Source organism: Pelodiscus sinensis, chromosome 1 (genome assembly GCF_049634645.1).
Source record: "Pelodiscus sinensis isolate JC-2024 chromosome 1, ASM4963464v1, whole genome shotgun sequence".
Classification (NCBI taxonomy): Eukaryota; Metazoa; Chordata; order Testudines; family Trionychidae; genus Pelodiscus; species Pelodiscus sinensis.
The window spans coordinates 285347005-285372366 of record NC_134711.1 but is presented as its reverse complement, the minus strand read 5'-3'; the positions used below and the strand labels follow the sequence as shown (position 1 = coordinate 285372366).

Here is a 25362-nt window from a genome sequence, read left to right as displayed (position 1 = left end):
ATTTTATTAAATAAACGGAGACTCAGGGGTTGAATGGAGGACTATTTTCATATATTTTTCTTGCATAGTGCGTTTTGCTCATGGCAGGATATGGACCTTGGAGAGTAAGTAGTTCCAGTGTTCTAAAAATATTAATTGGAAGGGCATGCATTGTAAAACCATGCATCTACTTATTTCTATTTCAACAGAGCCTAAGGACCCCAAACAAGTTTCACTTGTGCAAACAGACCTTCTGAGTCCCCAGAGAGCTCAAAACTTGTGCTATATGCATATGCACAAAGTGAAGCCAATACAATTTCCCATGCATTTACTGTAAGTTAGACAATGTATATAGCATCCACTTAATAGACCAGACAGTTCCTTTGGAATTCAAGATCACTTTGAATTCATTAGTTTTGTGAAAGTTTGTACGCGTGTGTTTAATTTTAAGGAAAAAATCCCTGTAAGTCTGATACACTGATCAAAGTCAAGAAATCACTAGCTAGTCTGACAGACTGAGCTGTCATTTCATTCCACTTTCTTGTTTTACTTCCAAATATGATTTAATAGACAAAATATCAGCTTTAGTTTTCTTCTACTGCTCATTTCTTCTGTATGGTTATTGAGCAGGGTGTGCTTTAAATTGCAAACTTGTGCTGCTACATGTACCTGAGTTCAAAATGATGATGCTTGTTTTACTCTGTATCTGTCAAGTGTCACATTTTACTGGACCCAACAGATTTCAGTGATACAACAGTGACCAGACTTATGGTTGGCAGAAGGGGTGGGGCACACATCTGAAATGAGACAGGAGGGGACTATTTCAAAGAAAATGGAAACAACTGAACTCAAGATATAATGAAAACATGGAGAAAAAAAATAAATGATGTAACAAGAAATGCTTCCTCAAAAGCGATCTGGAACAAGCAGCAGATCTGGTAGAAAAGATTCAATTCACTTCAAATAAACAAATACAATCTGGGAGAAGAAAAAATTTATTTCTTGGAGAGCCACAAGAAGGGAAGTTAATTAAGGACAGTGCAAGATTAACAATATTTAATGCATTTTTGACAATTTTAAAATTTGAGCTTTTTATCAATTCTTTTGCTTAGCAACAAGGAAAAAAAGCTCTCATTTGATAATAGTCAGCTCATAAAATCATTAGAGGGAATATTTTTGCTACTTACTGTACAGAGGAGTTTCTCTTTTTGGGCAATGGTCCAGATCAATAAGATTCTATCTATAAAAATCAGGGACAGAAATTTGACAATTTTCCCCCAAGTAGATCATTAATAGATGTATCTAAAATTAAGTCTACTTGAAATTATTGCTATTCTTTTTCAAACGTGACTCTGTTAAGGACTCATTGATGTATAGACACATTACTTTAAAAATGTAACAGATTTGTAAGTGTGCTTTCATCTTGGATTAGAAAACCAGTGAGATGGCACAGCAGAAATCTATTAGTTACATAGTCTCTGTCCATGCCAGAGCAGGAGTCTTCAGTATGATCATCAGTGCTTTATTTATTCTAATTTTAAATGTATCATGTTGACCGAAAAAATCCCACAGAATGATAAACAAAAATTAAAAATAATGCTTTTGGTTAAATTTTATTTGTTTTTGCCTGCTTAAAATGAAGCTGAGTTTGTTACAAAATATTTTAAGGTTTAAACTTATAATAATTTAGCTGTAAATCTGAAACTTTTGTAAGAGTAGCTTATGGAGGTGAAACATTTAAAGTTGTTTTGCTGAATAAAAATCAGTGTTATGGCTATTTTGTGTTTAATTAAATTTCAGTTACCATACTAATTTGCCTGGACATAAATCAGGAGCAAAAAGTTATATTTTGTACAAAAAGCAATGTATCATTCACCATTTTCTGACATACTACACATGTACAAATAAGAAGAAATTGCAACTATTAAGATATTTAATTGCTTAAATAAATATACATAGTTATACTGTATATTTCTATGAAGCAAACAGATATACCAAATTTAATATAAAGGCTCTGTTTAGTAGTAAAGCAACATGTTTTAATAGTTAAACCAACCAATAAAAATACACCTCTATTCAGAATATAAGTAGAAATGGAAAATGATTAAAATTCACTATTTGAATTTAGGCTTTTGATTTGGTTATTTAAATAATTATTTACATGAACATGATTTAAATCAGTCCATCCAGTCTCCTACATAACCTGCAACTGCAAATGGCAGCAAGAGTGATCAGATGAATTAACCTTCAAGGTTTCTTCCAGAACTGGTGTTGGTATTTTTTTGCATGGTCTGGCCAGACTATTATTAACCACAATCACTGCATTACAGAGAGGGCTAATTTAAGGATTTTGAGGATTAGTAAAATGGGGTTGCATTCTGCTTAACTGAAACATTTTACACAACAGTATATGTCTGCAGCAAAGAATGGGAAGACACCCCATTGCCTCTAGTTTCAGAAGTCAAACCCAGCCGTGGAAGGCGGTAGTTAGTTAGTGAATTAATTAATTTTTTAAAGAAAACAAGAGTTCTCCCAGGAAAAAAATGTTCAAGTATGATGATACATAGGAGACACTAGGCCTACTGTATTCTGCTGAATGTTATCAAGCTACATTACCAACAGTAACTACCCAATTGCCCCAACTCTCTTCTTTTGGCTAGTACTTTAGAGAGAAACTAAGGCGTAACAATTAAGTCTGATACAATGGTCACAAAAGGCATGCTAGTCAGTACTGAATTAGAAAATGGGAATCCCCTGTTCTTATGTCACATCTTAATCCTCTCTGGAGACATATCACTGAATTTTGCTGCCTCTCTTTGTGGGATGAGGACACACTGGCTAATCAGAGGAGTTAGCTCAATTGCAGGCAGCTGACTGGGAGGCACCTAATAGCACTAGTACCATGAATGGAATCTTGAATGCTGCTACCAGTCATATTCACAAACTGATCTAGGGTCCTCAGAAAGAGAGTTGTGGTGCTGGTTTTCCCAAAGGAAGTGAAGTATAAACAGTGAGTGGTCTTAAGGAAAGCTTTTCCAAACCTGACTTACAATGGAAAAATCTAAGCACCTTAAAAAAAATCAGGCTGAGATTGTGTTTCTACAACCCTACAATACAGAGGTAGGGAAAGCAGCATTTTGCCAAAATTTTCAAGTCATTTTGTCCTAACCAGCAGCTTTGAAATGGCATCTATGCTAATATTTTTTTAAAAGAAACTAACATATAGCAAGCCTTCTGGTTTTGCCTTCTAGAGCCACTTGAAGATAGAGCTACACAGTATCACCATTATAAAGTCAATAAATACATAATAGAAACATTTTGTATTATAGACGTTAAGATAAGCTCCAGAATCCAACCCTATTGAACAAATCTGAAATAACCATTTTTTTAAAAATCAGTGAAGAACCAGCTTCCAAGTTTCCGAAAAGTCACAACAGATTGCAAAATATAGTAAAATGTATCAGTTTACTTTTTAAATAGTCTTAATCTTTAATAATGAAGTTAGATAAATGACAATTTGATCCAGTGTTATGCATCTATAGAACAGCAAGAAGCTATTATTGCACAATATATCCACAGGATTTCCAGTAGTAAGGAACATATAAAAAGTTCTATCACAGAAGTCCCTGGACATTAATTTTTGGTGCTGGATTCTAACAAGTCTTTTGCTTCATTTATTTTTGTTGCTAAGTAGGGAGATCCACCTAAAAAAAGGGAGAAAAATAGATTTAGATCAGCATGAAATACGAAATCATTTAACTTAGAGGATCCCTTTGATTATTGGTGATGTGGTTTATTAGTTTCCTCCCCCTCCTCCCTAAGAAATCCTTCATAAGCTTACATAAAAATGGCAGAGATAAATTAAACTAGTGGATAAATAAACAGGATACGTAATCAAAATCTTAAGCACTGTGAAAAATGCAGAGCAGCCATCTCCTATCAAAGTGGAGCCCTCATGAAAAGTCTAAAATTGTCTGAAATCTTATATTGGCATTTACCTGCAAGATTTAGACTGAATGAACTGTTCCTGTACACGTTAAGCAAGGTCAGCAATCCTGAACAGTTAATCTAAATGAGAACAGCTAGGATTTCCCCCACTCAGAGGCAAAATTTTATATACAAAATGACCAAGAACATACATAAAGCCTACTCCATTTTGGATTCAGAGACACAGAAATACTAGCAAAAAAAAATCATATTAAAGGTATTTAAACATGGTACGCCTTCTAACTTCTGGTCCTGAACAGTGTCATTGCTTTACGCTTCATCTAACAATCTGATTACAGTTCAGTGGTTGTTGTGTTTGGTTTTTTTTTACTCTCCCCTTGAGTGCCAACCATCTGCCTACAGTCACCAAAACCAATGTTATAAGGTCTGTATCAGTAGCTCATTACTGACTAGAACACACCTCTATCTTTGTGCAATAAAATATGGTTTAAACATCACTGTCCCCTGAATAACCCTTTCCTAGGCATCTGTATTTATGAATCAAAAATTATGAATAAAATGTGACATAGGCACTGAATTTTATTTTTGCTAGTGGGTGCTTCTGAAGAGGTGTGTGTTTTTGGGAAAGGGGGAGTATTCTGCCAGTTGTGGGGGAAGCTATTTTAAACATATTTTTACACTTTTCATATTCTAGTTATTGAATGTCTCTTTCACTGATATCTTTATCATTTTAATGATTTAATTGTTATGAACCACATTTACATTATCATGAATTACAATGTACTAAAATCATTGCAATCACCTACAAGCTGTCTTCACTAACGTTCCAGTTTAAGGTATCATATCTTTATGGATGAAACTGTCAGCAATCTTATTTACATCTTGGTTCCCTGTGGGAGGGGGGAGGGAGGGGGTTGATGCATGGTAAGGACAGTTACATTATTTAGTTGCACATGTCCCACTGATGACCAGGGATAATTTTTAAGTCTTCTGTGAAAGTATTCTTAGGAATTTGCAGTACTCTAGAATACTGTAAATGACCCCAAGATCTCTTTTTTAATGGCTAACAGTTAATTTAGGCACCATCATTCTGTATGTATAGTTGTAATTATATTTTGCCATGTGCATGACTTTGCATTTAACACTGAAGTTCATCTGCCATTTTGTTGCCATGTCACCCAGTTTTGCAAGACCCCTTTCTAACACTTTGCAGTCTGTTTGGGACTTCACTCTCTTGAGTAAATTTATACTATCTGCAAACTTTTCCACCTCACTGTTTACCACTTTTTGAAGATCATTTTGTGAATGTTAAACAGCACTGGTCCCTGAAGAAGCCCCATGGAGGACACCACTTCATTTTAAAAATAGTCTATTCCTATCCTTTGGTCTGCTCTACACTATAACATATGCTGTGATAGGTTGAATTAATAATCAGGGCCTCTTCCGCTGACTTAATGGGCTCAAAGTTGAATCCCACATTCCATCTCTGCGAGAGGCATAGTGCTTGAGTCAATATGCATGCACTGTCATAGGGATAGTGTGCACACAACACTGTATAATTTGAAGGGATTGGCCTGCAGGAGCAGTGAGTTATATGAGCCTATTGTGCCTGGGCTCCTGGAATATTCTTGGCCTGGTTGCCTTGATTCAGCAAAGATCAGGGCTGTGCCTGCCACCCTTGCATGCCTCCCTCTCCCATGCATCCCCTGGCCCCACCTACTGCCCCTGGGCAATCTAATGCCTCCCAGGGGCCTCCTCTGCCGCTACCAGCAGTGAAACGGGGCTGAAGTGGCTTCCTTCCTATCGCTCACTCCACACAGCTGGCAACACATCCCAACAGCCCCTGGGCAGGTAGCAGTGAAGGGAGTTTGGGGCGGAGAGGTGTGGGCTCTGAGTGTTCTGAGCAACACCAACATTTCTACCTGCTGTCCCTGTCCCAGAGTCCTCAGTTGTGACTATTTTGGACAGTTTCAGCTCCTTTGTACATCAGTCAGGTATACAGGAAACAGCTGCTGCTTCCCGGTTAAAGCCCTGAAAACTTGTTTTGAATTTTCATTTCCTGTCTGAGCTCTGTGGAGACCTCACCAGCACAACTGACCATGGATGCTCAGTGCTGCAAACTTGTTCCAGCATGGAGCATAAGGGACACAAAAGATCTGATTGCTGTGTTGGGAGAATAATCTGTGCAGGCAGAGCTCCAAACCTGCAGAAGAAACACTAACATCTATGCCAAAAACACACAGGGCATGGGGAAGGAGGACTACACCAGGGATACACAGCAGTGCCACATGAAAACAAAGGTGCTTAGGTAAGCATTCGAGAAGACAAGGGAGGCAAACAGTTGCTCTGAGTATGAGTCACAGACATACTGCTTCTGCGATTCTAGGCAGCAACCCCAGCATTATGCCAAAACTCTCAGTGGATTCCCCTCAGGAGCCCCAGGCAACAATGAGGACATTGCTGACGGGGGAGAGAAAGAAGTGGAGGAGGACAATGCACAACAGGCAAGTGGGGGATCTATTCTCCAACAGTTAATCTTTTTTTTAAACTCTGGAGCTAATTCCCTCACAAGAGCTATTGTCGGAGCATGAGGGCAGGGAAGGAACTTGTGGTGAGTACAAATTTTCAATCAAACTAGAGGAGTTAAGTGCTATTTTTAATGTTTAATCTGAATTTAAAAATTGGGATAGTAGCTAGTGGAGGCCACTCCAGCTATGCAGAGGGTGTTCTCCAAAAGAAACTATGTGCCTGGGGCTGGGAAACCTCACCCAAGTATGACTTAGAAGCTCTCTGCAAAAGTAGCCTGCAAACTTTTGTAGATGATTTCTGAGAAGATCTGCATTATTTCATCCACCACAGTGGACGCTTTCCTGTATCATGTCAGTATTAACTCTTCTGGCATCTTTGTAGCACATAGCTTTACAGCATAAAGGCTAAGGCCGTGGCTAGATGCGTGCAGCATCTGCTCCCTTTCTGCCTCAGTTACTCTCAGGAAAATGATATTGCATATTGTTACCTATGTGAAATTGGGAAAGTTTTACAAGTGCTAGCCCTGAAGCTGCAAGCAATTAGCTAAGTAATCTGCTCTTCTTTGCTGATCCCCAAAAATGTTTGCCCAGTTGTTTGCCCTATATGCATTTGGAAGGGATCACCCCGTACTGCAGCCAGCATTTTAAAAAAGATGGGGTGAAGCTGTGCTTCCTGTTCCAATCCTGTTCCTTTCCACCCCATCCTGATTCTGCTTCTTTACACAAGCAAAACTGTTTAACAAACATTGCTGGTGCAGGGCTTTATGCTGGTGCCTAGGAATGCGAAAGGGGGCTACAGGTTGAAACCATTAACCCCAGACGTCTGAAAGGCTGCAGTAAGACCTCCCCTCCCCCTTCTTCGTGGGCTTACCATGGCGGAGTCAGTAAATTGATTGTTACCGTACCCTGTGCTATTGCTTGTGTTGTATATTATAGTGAAGTGATTCTTTTAAGATTTAACCTTGCACCTCAAACAATGTATGCACTGTCAATGCTGTCCTTGTGCTTTGTTTCAGGTGCAAGAATACCTTGTCCATGGATGACCTTGTCCCAGATTAGAACGTGGAAAAAGAAGACTTGGGAAGACATGTTTAATGAATTGATGTGTTCCTCCAAAACTGACAAGACAGCTCAACGCATGGTGGATTACACTATCAGAGAGCATGCACGATGACCAAGAGGACAGGAGGGCATGAAGGAACATGAGCATAATATGTAGGATGAGATGATATGGCTTATGAGAACAAATATACATGCTGAGGCACCTGGTTGAGGTTCAAGAAAGGCAGCTGGACATTAGGGTGCAACAGGACTCTATGCTGAACCTGCTGCCCTCGTCAGCAAGTTCCATTTCCTTTTCTCTCAGACATCCTAGGATGCAGTAGAGGGAAGCTCCAGTTTTCTCTGCACTCAACTCCAGGGGAGGGTACAAGAAGCAGGAAGGGTACAAGGAGCAGGTCATTGATGAAACTATTTTTCAAAGCCTCACAGAGACACAGTGGACCTTGATGTGCTCTTCATATTTCCTGGGTATCTAGTTGCTCAAAATTGGCTGCCAGGTAATCTGCCTCAATCCCACCACCCCAGAAGCTTTTCTCCCTTGCTTTCACAGCTATTATGGAACACACAGCAAACAACAACAATGGGAATGTTGCTTTCATGGAGGTCTAACCTAGTAAGCAAACTGCATCAGCAGGCCTTTAAATGTCCAAAGACACATTGTACCACCATTCTGCACTCAGCTTTAGTTGAACTGCTCCTTAATGCTGCTCAGACTGCTTGTGCATAGCTTCATGGGACAAGGGATAGGCTGGGTCTCCAAGGATAGTAATTGGCATTTCAACATCACCAATGATAATTTCTCAGTCTGGAAAGAATGTTCCTTCTTGCAACGTTCTGAGCAGACCAGCGTTTCTAAAGATGTGTGCTTCATGCACCTTTCTTGACTGTCCCATGTTGATGTTGGTGAAATGGCCCTTGTAATCCAATAGAGCTTCCAACATAATTGAGAACTATCCCTTGTGGTTTATGTTCTCTTTGGTACAGTGGCCTGGTGCCAAGATATATGGAATGCGTATCCCTATTACCCCACCATAGTTAGGGAACACCATCCATGGCAAAACCATCCACTATGTTTTACACATTTCTCAGTTACTATCCTTCTTAGCAGAAATCTACTAATTGCCCTGGCAACTTGGATTACAGCAACCCCCATAGTAGATTTATCAACTCAAAACTGATTTCCTACTGACTGGTTGCAGTCATGCACTGCAAGTTTTCACAGAGCTATTGCCACTCGCTTCTCAACTGTCAGAGGAGGTCCCATTTTGGCACTGCTGCATTTCAGGTCTGAGGAAAACTCATTATACAGTTCCATGAAAGCAGCCTCTCTCATTCAAAAGTTCTGCAGATGCTGTTCCTCATCCGATATCTGTATAACTATGCATCCCACCAGTCTGTGCTTGTTTCCTAGGCCAGAAGCAGCGTTCATCATGCCAGCATTTGAGAGTGTTGCCCTATATGAAAAATGTTCCAGTCCATAGCTTCCAACACAGCTGTTTGAGTGGGCATCACATTGTTCCACACAGCAGCGCCTGCAGTGTACAGTGCGAACATGTTTTGGTTTGTGTGCTGTTGATTTCAGGGAGGGAGGCAGGCAGGGAGGGAGAAAAGTGTCATGGAAGGCTGACATTACGTTCCCAAAACCACCTGTGAAAAAATGTTTGTCCCCATGAAGCACTGCAAGCACAGCCCATCATTCCAATTAGCTTCAAGCTGGATAGCTACCCAATCGAAGCTCCCTGCTAGTGAGGATGTGCTACACTGACCAAACATGCACAGTGGAGACATGTGGAATCAACTTGCTTAAACTGGATGCTCAATGTCAACTTAAATAAAAATTAAAATAATGTTTTAGGGTAGACATACCCTTCTTTTCTATCTTTTAACTGGAATGCCTGGGAATGCTTTTAAGGATCATCTAGCGATCCTTAATTTAATGACAAGCTTTTTCAGGGACATTGTGTGGCAGGGGGTGAAGAGGACAGGTGAGCCCCCAAACATTGTGGGCAGGAGGGGCAAGAGGCCAGAGCTTCTGGGTGGCCTGAAGGAGTAGTGGGTAGGGAGGTGGTGCCCACAACAGGTGTTGCCGCACCCTCCCCCTGCTCTCACCACCAGCCGCAGGAATTTGAGCAATGAGGCTCCGCTGCCTCAGCTATGTTATTTGGGAGAGGGGAGGAGATGGAACCTCCCTACCCTCACTCACTGGCAGGAAGTGAAGCTACATGGCTGGGCGTGGAGAGAGCAGAGCGAGCTAGGGACGTGTCACTTTGCTTCCCCCCGCCACTGAGTGTGGGGGAGCCTGAATCCCGCTACTGGTGACAGAGGTCTGCTAGTCCTATGGGTGAATCACTCAGAATAGGGGTCTGGAGGAAGAAGCAGGGTGGGGGATGGAACAGGGGTGGGGCTTGGGACAGAGGGGGCATGATCACTACCTCTCCTGAGCTAAGAATGGCACAGGGAGGGGTGTCATGTTTTTGGGGGGTAAGGAGGGGGAAGAGGAGTATGCCTTTATTTTTATTTATATATACACACACACACACACACACACACACACACACACACACAAGTTTTTTTCTGTAAGGTTTGGGGATTAGTGTCTATCCCCTCAGAGTAAAGGAATGAAAAATAAAAATAATAACCTATAAAAAGCAATACAAGCTAGAGAAATATTAGTTATGCACTGTTTAAGTTCTCAAAGTAAAAACAAATTTGCTAGCAATGTTTTTGTTACATTTACATCATTATAAAACAGCCTGTTTCCAATAATAGAGAAATTTGTATTGTGGAATTCAGTTATGTGTACTTTTAGTTTGGATACTTAGTGCAACAATTTTGAGGCTTTCATTATGTATGTTTCTCTAAAAATATTTTATTTTGATTTGTGTCCACATCTATATCCACAAAAATGAAACAAAGCAGGTATCCGCAAATTTGCAAGGTTCTCAATACCAAATTTGTATTCACACTCACTAAAATGAGTTATGGATATCCATGGACTTACAGGGATTTACACATATTTCTCTCATAACTAGCCTAGGTAACTGTGGTTTTAATCAGTTACCATGGTTATCCTTTTCTCACTAACTCATATTGTCTGCTACAGTTGTATATTGTCTTAGGCTTCAACCATGACACTGGAGCCACATGGGCCCTAATGAATCAAAGGAACTCTGTATGAGTGTATGGGCCTACTTTTGCAGATGCAGTTGCAGGATTAGGACCTATGGCCCTGATTCTGCACTTGATAGCACACAGATGCGCTAGTGAATTTACACAATGCACTGTTCAAGTCTACAGAGCTCCAGACAACTGTCAGCTCAGATACTATCAGTTGTGGAGTGGGAGACTTCAGTATATATAATCTTCACAACAGGAAATGTATTATTGGTACACCTCTCAGCCCAAAGGAATCAAGATCCTGTTGAGGATCTCTCGGTGCTACTGCAAAACAAATGATAATGTGTGTTAATCTAAATTTTTAACATACTGTACACTAACCTGTATCTGCGACATATATTAGAAATACAATAGAGGATTTTTTTCTTATTTTCAGAGTAGTGTATACTCACTTTACAGAAAAGAAAATTAAAAAGCAGAATGGCAGCTAAATCTACTAAACAGCACTATTTAGCAACTTAGCAATCCATGGATAAAAGGCACTTGAAAAAAGGAATTACTCAACACCTTATACGGCTAGCGGTCAGTTATCTTTTTATTATGATGGCTAGGAAAAAACCCTGTAAATCTATCAACAAGAAATAAAAACTTCACTTCTCCCATTTGACTTTTGAAATACAGTACAACTCTTTACCATCTGTTATTGAGAAGTAGAAACAGGAATGAACATATGGGCTTTCTTTCTCAAGCAGCTGTAGTGTAGTTAAAGTTATAATAATAAGCCTCTCTGTAAATTAAAAATCTGGCCAATTAAAGCAACTGTGCCCAGCTTTACAGTTTTCCAGAACAGGTTTAAGAAATCCAGAATCTGATATATTTAGTGACTATAGCACATGTCTCTCAGACACTTGTGCATTCATATAATTATGGCTGGAAAAACCCAGTTCAAACGTTTCTGACTAACGTAAATGGGAACTTCATGGCTAGTATTTTCCTTTCTTCAAAGCTCCTGGAACACTGTAACAACCAGTGAAGTGCTGATCTAGAAAATAACCCAAAAAGGCAGAAGACTAGTGCTATTATGGCACATGGAGCTTTATTTATTAGAGGAAAAACAACAGCATATAAAAGCTTACGTCTCACTATTAAATATACAGAACATAATTTCATGAGTTACATAAATGGCTAACTAGAACTAGTCTAAGTAAAATCAAAGGAGTTCTGAGTAATTTTTCCCCCACACAATTTTAATGAAAATAAGTTTACCTTTATCAGGGTGATTCAAAATCATGATTCTCCTATGAGCTGTTCTAATGTTGGCCTTGCCAGCAGATGGACTGTAGAAATAAATGTAAGTGCTTACCATAGTGTCAAATTCAAATTGTATACTATCAGTTTGAACTGATTTCAGACAATTTAAAACTAGAAGTTTTCACCATCTTGTGGACAAAGCACACAATTGCACCTTTCATTAAACACCATTTTAGTAAACCATTTAAGACACAACGGGCATGTCTATACTACATCCCTCTTTCTAAAGAGGGATGTAAAGTAGATAGATCGAAATTGCAAATGAAGCCAGGATTTAAATTTTCCATGCTTCATTTGCATATTGGCGGCCACGTGTTCTTTCAAAAAAGGGCTTTTCAAAAGTAAAACCACCATCTAGACGCCGTTCTTTAGGAAAAAAAAAACTTTTTCGAAAGAACCTGTAAACCTCATTTTTTCAAGCATTAAAGTTCTTTCGAAAGAGGGTTTTTCCCCCCAAAAGAACACTGTCTAGACAGCGGTATTACTTTCGAAAAGCTCTTTTTCAAAAATGTGCGGCTGCCATTATGCAAATGAAGTACGAGAAATTTAAATCCCAGCTTTATTTGCAATTTCGATCTAATTTACATCCCTCTTTCAAAAGAGGGATGTAGTCTAGACATGCCCAATGAGAAGGAAGTATACCTTAAAAAAAAAAAAAGCCAGTCAAGTGCTTGAACAGGGATAGCTTTTGTCTTTGACATTCAAACAGTTCCTATCGCAGATGCTACACAGATTGTATCAGCAGAATTATATCAGCATAGCTATGCCAGCACTATACTGACAAAAGGTTTTTTTCTGTCCACATAGGAATACCACTCCCACAAATAGCATTAGCTAAGTCAATGGAAGCCCTCTTCCCTCACACCCTTGATTGATGTAGCTATGCTAATATAACTTTTCAGTATAAATAAAACATTTTACAGATTATTCTGGTTTTCCCACCAATGAACAGGGAAAAACAATTCTCTTCCTGGAAAACTGTTATTTATGACTAACAACAAAATGTACTATATATTTATGAGAATTTGTGAGTGTGTATCTGTCTTTTGTCTTTTTGTTCAAGAACACTCCGGTCATCTGAAGAAATGGGCTGTGTCGACAAAAGCTCATGATACCATCTACATGTTTTGTTAGTCTTTAAAGTGCTAACAGACTATTTGTTGTTTTTTAAGTTTATCCTCCTAAACAGTAAGAGCTAGAATCACCAAATTCAGTATGCAACTTCCTCTTATGATAATTTAAAGCAAGGTAAGGGTTTCGGTTGTGACAGGAAAATGAAATGTGCCTGGAATGGGATTGCTTCTCAGAAAACCATACAGAAAAGGAAAAATCCATTACTAGGCAGGTGAAAGGGGCTGGCTGGGAATGACATTCCCCACTCTCCTTCCCAGGACTGTCCCAGACCCAAGTCTCCTATTCCCAGGCACTCTTTAGGGAAAGCAGGGGCTGAAACTTCCTCTCCCTCCCCCCATCTGTACAGGAATATTGCTGGCTGTTCCACTTCGTCAAGGACCAAGGGGAAAGTGCAATGTACTCCATTTTTCAATCTGACTGGGGAGCACAGGGAAGATTAACCTGGACCTGCCCCATTCAATGGGAATGCACCTTCCCTTGGCTGTGCTCACTGGAGCTGCAATGGCCATGGAAAAGTGCTTCTCACCTGGCCCCATGCTGCTGCAGCAAGAGGGCTGGAGTAGTCCTCTCTCCTCTTGGCAGCCTGCTTACTAAACCCCTCATCTCCAACCCAACCCCTCAGCAATGATTCAAATGAAGGATGTATATTTACATTGCATTTTCCAATAAAACAAAAATTGAGTTAAGGACCCAAACAATGCTGGGTAAATCTTTTAATATGTAATACTTGTTGTAACTATTAATCTGTTCAGAGTATTATTAAATATTGTAATATTTAATAATTCCTCATTCTGGTGGGATCAGATTTTTTTTGTTTTTTCAAAGTATTCAATGTGTTACATTCAAGGAACATGTCAACTTACAATGCTACATAAAGCTATTCCTTTCAACGGCAGGATGATAAAATATGCACTTCAATTAAATTGTGTACTAGGGACATAAACACGTACCCTGACTCATTGGTTATTGTACACCGTTACATGCAGCTACCTCCCTCCTTCCCCCCGCCCCAAGTGGCTCCCCAAGTGTACCAGCTCCTGCAGAGCTTCCCTCCCACCCCACTTGGCTCCTACTAATACAGTCAGCAGCATGGGGGACTGGTAGGAGCTGGCTCCCCATGAGCAGAGGTTCCCCCTGTCCCGCTGCCTCTGATATAGAGACAGTGGTGTGTGTGTGTGTGTGGGGGGGGAAAATCACTCCATGGGAGCTACCTCCCTCCCCTGCATGTAAATGTGTAACTTCTGACATTTTCAGCAGTTACACTTTACCTACATACATGCATTTTAACATCCTTATTGTATACCTCACTAGTAACTAGCCATTTATTGAAGTTTTGTGCTAACACAGTAGCAGTTCCCCTTCCAGCATGTAGAGGAACATTTCTATTTGAATATGTATTGTCTGGGGTTGGTTTGTTTGTTTTTCACCTAGTTGACATGGAAAATATTATTTTAGTCACCCTTTGCAGCAACATTTACCACTTTAAGAAAAGCCAGAGGAAGGCAGTTGTGTCACTCCACTAAAGAATGCTATGGGGCAAGGCTGTTTAGCGGTGCAAAATTTCACTACAGAAGGCTAATACATACTACCGATGCCTTTTCCTTTTTACCCTAGGACTCCAAACGTGGAAGCTAATGCATACTTCTACCCCCATTTCCTGCTTTTTAGCCAAAGGCTCCAAGAACCTAACTCCACTATCTGTGGAGAAAAGCCAGGTCTCAGCCTAAATGTGTTCTTGGGAGATAGAGGATGGAGATCCCTTAAATATTGTAATTATTACTCTATCACAGAAAAAAAACAACCCAAACCCATATATGTTGTAAAAGTGGTGCACAGAAAAAAGTGATGTGAAGAAAAATCAGTTGATGGTGAGAGGATATGAAAATTACATAACTGAAAAGATTAATTAGATTTCAAATAATTTAATGTCAAATTGCTAAAGATCATAATTGATTATGTCAACCTATAAAGCTGTTAATAAATAGATTGCTGTAATCTAGCTGATTTAGCACATAGTTAGAACCAAGTTCAGCTGAGTGCTGTTCCCAATTCTGCAATTCACTTCGTAACCTTGGACAAGAAACAATTTTTATAGTTCAGTTAGTACTCAGAGACAATGATGTTTGCACACCTTTCCCTGGGGATTTCAGACCTACATTGCTAAAGGGCACGAAGTACAACGTGCTATTTGAATCCAAAAATGAGTATTAATTAGGGCTGTCAAGTGATTAAAAAATTAAACATGATTAATAATACAACTGTGCAATTAAAGATTAGAATACCGTTTAAATATTTTTGGATGTTTTCTACATTTTCAAATATTGATTTCAATGGAGGCATAGTACTCACTTTGTTTTATTTGCACTGCAAAAGAACCCCATAACAGTATTTTTTATTTCCCCCATCACGAGCATGTGTACATGCTGATGATTGGTTATGCTCAATAATGATCCAAAGCAGTGCAGATTGACACATTATTTTCATCATCTAAGTCACATGCTGACAGCACATCTTTGGTTTTCTTTTTTGGTGGTTCAGGATCTATAGTTTCTGTATCTAAGTGGTGCTTTTTTAAGATATCTGAAAGAATGCATGCAACACTCTCTCAGATTATAAGAGACTTCAGATTTTTATACCAAGGGTTGACTGCAGTATCTGTTGAGAATTTCACATTCATTCCTATCTTCTCTGTGTTTTGTAAAATCTGCACTGAAAGAGTTCTTAAAATAAACATGTGCTGGGTCCCTGTCCTAGCTGTCTATAACATGAAATAGATGGGAGAATGTGGATAAAACAGAGCATGAGACATACAACTCTCCCCAAAGGAGTTCAGTCACAAATTTAATTAATGTATTTTTTTAAGTGCCTGTCATCGGCATGGAAGCTTGGCCTCTGGAATAGCGGACAAAGCATGAAAGAACTTACAAATGTTTAGCATATCTGACACACAAATACTACACAATGCCAGTTACAAAAGTCCCACGGGAATGCTTGTTCTCACTTTCAGGTGACACTGTAAATTAAACACAGGAAGCTTTGTGTCACTCCACTAAAGAATGCTATGGGGTAACGCTGTTTAGTGGTGCAAAATTTCACTACAAAAGGCTAATACATACTACCCCTGCCTTTTTCTTTTTAACCTTATTTACCTTCTCCATTATCGTCTGCAAATGTAAACAAATTTGTTTGTCTAAGGGTTTGTCTACACTGCACCATAACGTGAAAGAAGATACGTAATTTGAGCTATGCAAATTGCACATCTTATTTCAATGCTATTTCATCGTTTGGTTGTCTACACAGCACCAAATTTTGAAATAAAGTGCTATTCTGAAACGCCACTTACTCCTCACACAATGAGCTTTATAGCGACGTTAGAATAGCAAACCCAAAAAAACCGGCTTGCTGTAAAGACACGGGATAACTATTTTGAGATACTGTAGTATCCTGAAATTGCGTTGCAGTGTAGACCTAGACTTAGTGATTGGCTGAACAAGAAGTAGGACCGAGTGGAGTTGTAAGACTCTAAAGTTTTACATTATTTTGTACTGAGTGCAGTTATGTAACAATATAATCTACATTTGTAATATGCAATTTCATAATAAAGAGATTGCACCATAGTATGTATGTACTTGTTTCCATAACATAAGAACAAGGGGTGACCAAATGAAATTAAAAGGTAGTATGTTTAAAACAAACAAAAATAATATTTTCTTCACAGCATACAATAAATCGGTGGAATTCCCTGCCAGAGGATGTTGTGAGGACTAGAACTTTAGCAGCATTCAAAATAGAACTAGATAAATTCATGGCAATTAGGTTTCTCAATACTTATTAGCCAGAATGGGAAGGAATGGTGTCTACAGCCTCTGTTTGTTAGAGGCTAGAAATGGATGACAGGAAAGGGATCACTTGTTGATTACCTATTCTATTCACTCCCTCTGGGGCATCTGGCATTGGACACTGTCAAAAGACAGGAGACTGGGCTAGATGGACCTTTGGTCTGACTGAGTATGTCTGTTCTTATGTTATGTTCTTGTGAGATGAACTGAAAAATACTATTTTTATAATTTTTACTGTACAAATCTCTGTAATACAAATAGTATGAGTACTGTACACTGGGTACTGTGTTGTATTTGAAACCAATACATTTGAAAATGTAGAAAATCATGCAAAAATGTTTAATCACTGTTTTAAAAAATTGAAATTAATCACAATTTGCTTGTGTTATCGTGTGAGTTAACTGTGATCTAATCAACAGCTCTAGTATTAATATATTGATTGGTTAGAAATTCAAATGTTCAAGAGTCAGGTTATGTCAAAAATCACAGTAAAGTAGTGCATTTCTGCTTTGAAAAATGACTGATAAAATGGCCTGTAAGATCAAGTGGGCTTAATTTACCAAGTGTCACTAGTCCTGCAAACTCAACATGGCTTCCAAAATCCCCCTCAAACATCACCAGTAATAAAAAGTTCTATATTGCAAGTCACAGTGCCAAGCCTCAGATGCATTAGTACAATCTTACTCATTACCTCCAGGAAGATTACATAGAGATAACTGATTGACCTTGTATGTTTGGTCAGTCATATGTCTCTGGATACACATAGGAACGGATCTGTGAGCAAGGTCATGCTATTTTGCAGTCATTTTTCAGAGTATAATCATACTTGCAGGTTGAATAGAAAACCTCAACTTTGTCCCTGTGCACATGCCTTGATTTTACAATCTAGTGTACAGTAGTATTCCTGAAATAGCTTAGCAAAAATATGCAAGAGAATATGCAAAATAACCTATCTGCTTATACTTATTTTTATGTATTTAGCCACTGTAATTTTTCTAGCTACTACTTATATGCTGTATATTGAAACAATTTGAAGGCTCCTTTGGAGGCTAAAAAAATGTATCAGGTAAGTTGTTTAGAGAAAACTGTGTGTACATTTTGAGTTTCTTATCTTGAACTAGCTAACTTAAAGTCCAATGAGAATTGTAAGTCTGGAAAGTTCAGGACATGTGTAAATACAGAAGATGCTACTGGCTCCCACTGTATTTAAGTTCCCTGACATTTTCCATTATAAAAGATTCTTGTGTACTTCACTTAGGCTATGTCTACACTGTGGGAATTTTCCGGGATACCTCTAAACTCTGCCACACCCAAGGAACACGTTTGCTCTTCTGCTTTTTTTTGGCGGAAGAGCAAACACGCTCTTTCAGGGAGCTCTGTATCCCTCGTTCTACGAGGGCTAAGGGCTCTGCCAAAAGAGGAGGCTTTTCCACCATTTGGCCCCGTCTAGAGTGGGCCAAATGGCGGAAAAGCCTCTTCTGGAAAAGTGATCGGAAAAAGCTATGCAATTTGTGTATCTTTTTCCGACAAAGGTAGTGTAGACCTAGCCTTTGAAAAGCTCTCTCAGCTCTACTATTTGCAGTAGGGTTTTGCTATGAGACTATGAGAGAAGTACATTTTATTCATCCAGTTTCCTTCCTCATGGGCACCACTTAGATACAGAGTTTCCCCAACTTCAAAAATGATGAGAGTCAAGCTAGGCTTTCCCAAACCATCCTCTGGGCCCAGCAACCTATTCACCTTTTCCTCACTTGTAGCAGAGGCTTCTTCAACTTCAGATAGCGGTGATGAGGAAGGAAATAAGTGTGTATGAGTGAAAATTCGAGTCAGTTTGTAATTCTGGTAATCATAACTCAGATTCTATTGGACTGTCCCTCAGCATATACAAAAGCTGCACACAATGTACAAGACACTACAAGTGTAGACTAAGGTAAATGGAAAGTGACATCTGAGATGTGATTACATGCTTAACATTTCAACAATATATGCAATAAGCATTACCCATGAGTGAGTCACTTTTAAAGTCCTAAACTCTCATAGAACCATCAAACTATGAATATTCAAAAAGTAGGCAGTCTTATTACTGTAACCTTTGTACTTTTTTATGTGTATCATCATATCACTGAAGCACATGGATCAATGTTCATTAGGGATTTTTAAATTTAAGTTTAATTAACTAATTGACTAGTCGATGGAATTTCTCGCAGGCTCTTAATACATTTAAAAGGATGAAATACAGTGGCGTGGATCCAGGACAGTTGGTTCCTGGCCCATGCCAGGTCCCTGCTACCTCCCTGCTCCCCACGGAGACGATGCTGGGGGTAACAGACTTTTAAGCCAGCTCCCCCCCAGCACTGGCTCCTGCTCCTTCCCTTGCTGCCTCTGATAGAGGCGCGGGGGGGGGGGGGGATTTGACTAGTTGACTCTCTGATAATCTTATGCTTATTGGATAGTCAACTAGTTACTTACATCCCTAGTGTTCATGCCATGTTCCCTGGTACTACTTTTCCTGAGCCAGGGAAGTTAGTGAGCCAACCAGTAGACCACATCTGGAAAGGAATCCTGATCCCATGCCACCGGAAGCATGTTATGCATACACTAAAAGATGACATCATTTGTAAATTCAAATTAATTCAAAGGCAAAAGCCATTTCATTGGATTTATTTTCTAAAGCAGCTAGCATGAGTTAGGCATTACATAAATAATACAAGGGCACATATCCAACTGTAGCTTTTGCATCTCCTAACTTCTGAGCAAATTATATTGATTTGTTTGCATATGTTAATTTCTTTAAAAAACTAATCCAGAGTTCTTAGGCTAGACAACTTTACAAGATATCTTTCTCTTGCAGTGGGAAGAAGCCTGATGGATCAGCTGCACTTTACAAAGTCTCCTTATATTGGTGCTCCCTTTACTCCCCAGTCCTGGAGTAAATCTCGAGTATTGCGTCCAGTTCTGGGTTCCCCACTATAGAAAGGATGTGGATGCATTGGAGAGGGTCCAGTGGAGGGCAATCAAAATGATTAGGGGGCTGGAGCACATCACCTACGAGGAGAGGCTGAGGTATTTGGGCTTATTTAGTCTGCAGAAGAAAAGAGTGGAGGGGGATTTGACAGCAGCCTTCAACTTCCTGAAGGGAGGTTCCAAAGAAGATGGAATAGGCTGTTCTCAGTAGTGACAGATGGACAAAGTAGGAGCAAAGGTCTCAAATTAAAGTGGGGGAGGTCTAGGTTGGATCTTAGGGTGTGTCTAGACTACCTAGTTTTGTCGACAAAAGTGGACTTTTGTCGACAAAACTATACCAGTGTCTACACTACCTCTGAGTTCTGTCGACATGACGTCGACAGAACTCAGCAGTTTTGTCGACGCTGGTATACCTCATTTTACGAGGCATAACACCTTCTGTCGACAGAAGGTGTTATTGCCTGTAACATTGCGTCCATACTATGGAGTTCTGTCGACAAAGCAGCTTGCTTTGTCGACAGAACTCAATGTGTCTGGACGCTCTTTGTCGACGGAAGTTTTGTCGACAGTATCTGTCAACAAAACTTCCGTCGACAAAACGCGGTAGTCTGGACGTACCCTTAGGAAAAACTATTTCACTAGGAGGGTGGTGACATACTGGAATGGGTTACCTGGGGAGGTGGTGGAATCTCCATCCCTAGAGGTGTTTAAGCCTCGGCTTGACAAAGCCCTGGCTATGTTGATTTAGTTGGGATTGGCCCTGCTTTGGGCTGGGGGCTGGACTTGATGACCTCCTGAGGTGTCTTCCAGCCCTATGGTTCTATGATTCCTCCAGATACAATATCCTAATGTGATATTATATTTTACTGACTCTGCATTTAAATACATCTACCAATACTTTTTTAAATTTGGAAACCATTTGTGCAAACATTAGCTATGTTGCTAAATAATTCAAGGCCCAATCCTACAAATATGAATAACTTTACTGACATAAAATGCAGGACTATGTAGCACTTTAAAGACTAACAAGATGGTTTATTAGATGATGAGCTTTCGTGGGCCAGACCCACTTCCTCAGATCAAATAGTGGAAGAAAATAGTCATAACCATATATTAGATGATGAGCTTTCGTGGGCCAGACCCACTTCCTCAGATCAAATAGTGGAAGAAAATAGTCACAACCTTATATACCAAAGGATACAATTAAAAAAAATGAACACATATGAAAAGGACAAATCATATTTCAGAACAGAAGGGAGATGCGGGGGGGGGGGACAGGGGGAGGAAGGAAGGTAAGTGTCTGTGAGTTAATGGTATTAGAGATGATAATTGGGGAAGCTATCTTGGTAATGGGTAAGATAGTTTGGGTCTTTGTTCATTCCCTCCCGCAGAGTGTCGAATTTTAACATGAATGACAGTTCAGAGGATTCCTTTTCAAGTGCAGATGTAAAAGGTCTTTGTAGCAGAATGCAGGTGGATAAGTCATCGAGAGAGTGTCCTTTCTGGTTGAAATGGCAAGAAACTGTTTTTTCTTTGTGATCTTGTCTGATATCTGTTTTGTGGGCATTAATCCTTTCTGAGACGTTTGTCCAATGTACATAGCAGACGGACACTTTCGGCACATGATAGCATAAATTATATTTCTGGATGCACAGGAATGTGTGTTCTTGATCTTATAACTCACTTGGTTAGGTCCAATAATGGTATTGGACATTACTGACATATGTAATCCCACTCAAATGTGGTATTTACAGGATTGAGCCACAGATACTAAAAACTGTCTTAACTTTAGTTTGAATTTGCAGCTAAGAGCTACAGGCTGAACCTCTCTAATACAGTAAGATTTTAGTTAGCTGATGTTAACTTATGGACATGGACAAGTTTTTCACAGTTTCATACAGTTTGATTACAGCCACTATTTCTGGCTCTTCATGTTCTGTGTTATTTAGATCTAATTTATCCTAAATGTCTTCTAAGAGCTCAGTAAACAGTAGAAGTATAATGCTACTAGACAATATTGACCTCCAGCGGTTCAGCAAATTCTCTGATTTAACTAGATTAGAGATGTTCAACCTGTACTGAAAATGAAGGTTTATGATTTAGGTTTTGTTACCTTCGCAACAGCTTACAATACTTCAGCTAACAGAGCCTATCATAATACTTCACTTATGTCTTCCCCATAAACTTCAAAATTGAATTTAAGCCCTAGAAAAATTGTGAGCTAAGAATTTTCTTTTTACAGATGACAAAGATGAGGGATAGATTAAAATAACTTGCCAGAAGTCCTAGGAATGTTATGACAGACATTCTAACATAAGACCATTTTTCTTTCATTATTCTGGAGACATCAGTTACTGCTCCATAGTAAGGCGGAATTCTATTTTACATGTAAAGCAGGAAATAATCCTCTGTTTACTGTACACAGCTTCCACAAAATTGTACTTCACTTTAACAATAAACCTGGCCTGACACCTTCTATCCTTATCTGATGTGTGGTCTTTAGGGGCTTGCTTGGGGTCTTAATCTTGCTTGGGGAGATAAAGTGAACAAGTCAACACGACCCACATCATTAAGCACTCATGCAAGCAGTCTTCTGATTATCATCATCAACAGAGCCAGAGATCTGTTAGGACACCTTGTCAGTAAACCCTGACCTTCCTGAATAACTAGTTTTCCAGAGATAATACTGCCCACTTTCTATTTACAATGTCACCTGAAAGCAAGAACAGGCTTCCGCATGACAGAAGAGAAGAGTGAGGGGGGATTTGATAGTAGCTTTCAAATAGGATAGGATAACGAGCCTTGTGGATAAGGGAGAAGCGGTGGATGTCATATACCTAGACTTTAGTAAGGCATTTGATACGGTCTCGCATAATATTCTTATTGATAAACTAGGCAAATATAAGTTAGATAGGGCCACGATAAGGTGGGTGCATAATTGGCTGGATAACCGTAGTCAGAGAGTTGTTGTTAACGGTGCTAAATCCTGCTGGAAAGGGATAACAAGTGGAGTTCCGCAAGGGTCTGTTTTGGGACCCGTACTGTTCAATATCTTCATCAATGATGTAGATATTGGGATAGAGAGTACGCTTATTAAGTTTGCAGATGATACCAAACTGGGTGGGGTTGCAACTTCTTTGGAGGATAGGGACATCATTCAAAATGACCTTAGCAAGTTAGAGAAATGGTCAGAGGTAAACAGGATGAAGTTTAATAAAGAGAAATGCAAAGTGCTCCACTTAGGAAGGAACAATCAGTTCCATACATACAAGATGGGAAGCGACTGTCTAGGAAGGAGCATGGCGGAAAGGTATCTAGGGGTCATAGTGGACCACAAGTTGAATATGAGTCAACAGTGTGATGCTGTTGCAAAAAAAGCAAATATGATTCTAGGTTGTATCAACAGGAGTGTTGTAAGCAAAACTCGTGAAGTCATTCTGCCGCTCTACTCAGCACTAGTTAGGCCTCAGCTGGAGTACTGTGTCCAGTTCTGGGCGCTACATTTCAAGAAAGATGTGGAGAAATTGGAAAGGGTACAGAGAAGAGCGACAAGAATGATTAAAGGTCTAGAGAACATGACCTATGAAGCCAGGCTTCATGAACTGGGCTTGTTTAGTTTGGAAAAAAGAAGATTAAGGGGGGACATGACAGCGGTTTTCAAATATCTAAAAGGGTGTCACAAGGAGGAAGGAGAAAATTTGTTCCTCTTGGTTTCTGAGGACAGGACAAGGAGTAATGGGCTTAAAGTGCAGCAAGGGAGGTTTAGATTGGACATTAGGAAAAAATTCCTAACTGTCAGGGTGGTCAAATATTGGAATAAATTGCCAAGGGAGGTGGTGGAATGTCCCTCTCTGGAGATATGTAAGAGCAGGTTAGATAGACATCTGTCAGGGATGGTGTAGACGGAGCTTGGTCCTGCCTTGAGGGTGGGGGGCTGGACTCGATGACCTCTTGAGGTCCCTTCCAGTCCTATAATTCTATGATTAACTACCAGAAATGGGGTTCCAAGGAGGATGGACAGAGACTGTTCTCAGAGATGACAGATGAAAAATGAGGAGTAATAGTCTCAAATTGCAGTGGGAGAGGCTTAGGTTAGATATTAGGAAAAACTATTTAACTATGAGGGCAGTGAAGCAGTGGAAGAAGTTAGCTAGACCAGTGGTGGAATCTCCATCCCCTGGGATTTTGAAGTCCTGCCTTGAAAAAGCCCTGGCTGGAATGATATGGTTGGAATTCGTCCTGCTTTTAGCAGGGGGTTGGACTTGATGACCTTCTGAGGTCTCTTCCAACCCTTTGATTCTATGATACTTTGCAATACTGGATACAAAACTATTTACATGCCACATATGGCAAACATTTGTATGCCCCTTCACATTTTGGCCACCATGCCAGCAGACATGCTTCCACGCTGATGAGGCTCGTTAAATAATGCATTAATTTAATTTGCGAGAAGGTATGATGCTAGCTGTTTCGTAGGATGAAGCCTTATTTGCAAGCTCTCTGAAACTTGGATCTGCCTACAAACACTGAAGCCACGTGTTAATTTGCTCTGGAGCTTCTACTCTTTGGCTTTGTCTACACTAAATGTTTTTGTGGCAGAAAATATACTAATGAGGGACTCATTATCATAAGCCTCAACATCATTAGCAACATCATTAGCATATTTTCTGCTGTTTCTTTTTGCGCAAAAAGCAGCGGTGTAGCTACTTCCGTTTTGTGTAAAAAACCTGTTTTGCACAAGATCCGTATGCCTGTCACCAAAATTTGTAAGTGTAGACATAGCGTGAAGATAGCTACAGCATTTGACTCAAGTTTAAGAATCCAAAGTACCTTCCAAAAACTGAGAGGGAAGAGGTCTGGCACATGTTTTCAGAAGTCTTAAAAGAGCAACACTGTTGTGGAAACTACAGAGCTTGAACTACCAACAAAGAATATCAACCTTCTGCTGATGGCATCTGACTCTGATGATGAAAAGAAATATGCATCAGTCCACTATACTTTGGATTGTTATTGAGCAAAACCCACAATCCGCATGGACATAGGTGCTTTGAAATGGTGGTTGAAATATGATAAGACACAAGAATCTTTATCACACCTGGCACAAATATTTTGTGATGTCTGCTACAACAGTGAAACACAAATGCTTGGTCTCACTTTCAAAAGACATTGTAAGCAAGAAACAAGAAGCATTATTTCCTGCAAATTAAACAAACTTGTTTGTCTGAGCAACTGACTAACAAGAAGGACTGAGAGAGCTCATAGGCCGTCCTTGTTTTTATTCTCGAATGTAGTTATTTTGTACATAATTCTACATATGCATGTTCAACTTTTATGATAAAGAGATTTCATTACAGTATTTATATCACATTAATTGAAAAATACTGTTTTTATAATGCAAATACTTATAACAAATATAAAGATGGCAGTGTACACTGCGTTGGGTTGTTACTGAAATCAATATATTTGTAGATATAGAAAAT

At 39.5% G+C, this 25362-nt stretch overlaps 1 protein-coding gene across 1 annotated transcript in view; it reads right to left on the bottom strand.

Moving 5' to 3' along the window:
* Positions 1 to 958: 958 nt before the first annotated feature.
* The window catches only part of DNAJC15 (DnaJ heat shock protein family (Hsp40) member C15), a 44868-nt gene continuing 20464 nt past the window's right edge, over positions 959 to 25362 (bottom strand). The window contains exons 5-6 of the mRNA XM_075918963.1: positions 11901 to 11971; positions 959 to 3683 (exon numbers count right to left, since the gene is read on the bottom strand). Of these exons, the coding sequence (XP_075775078.1) occupies positions 3613 to 3683; positions 11901 to 11971 (142 nt within the window). The 3' untranslated portion in view covers positions 959 to 3612. The remainder of the gene's footprint in view (positions 3684 to 11900; positions 11972 to 25362) is intronic.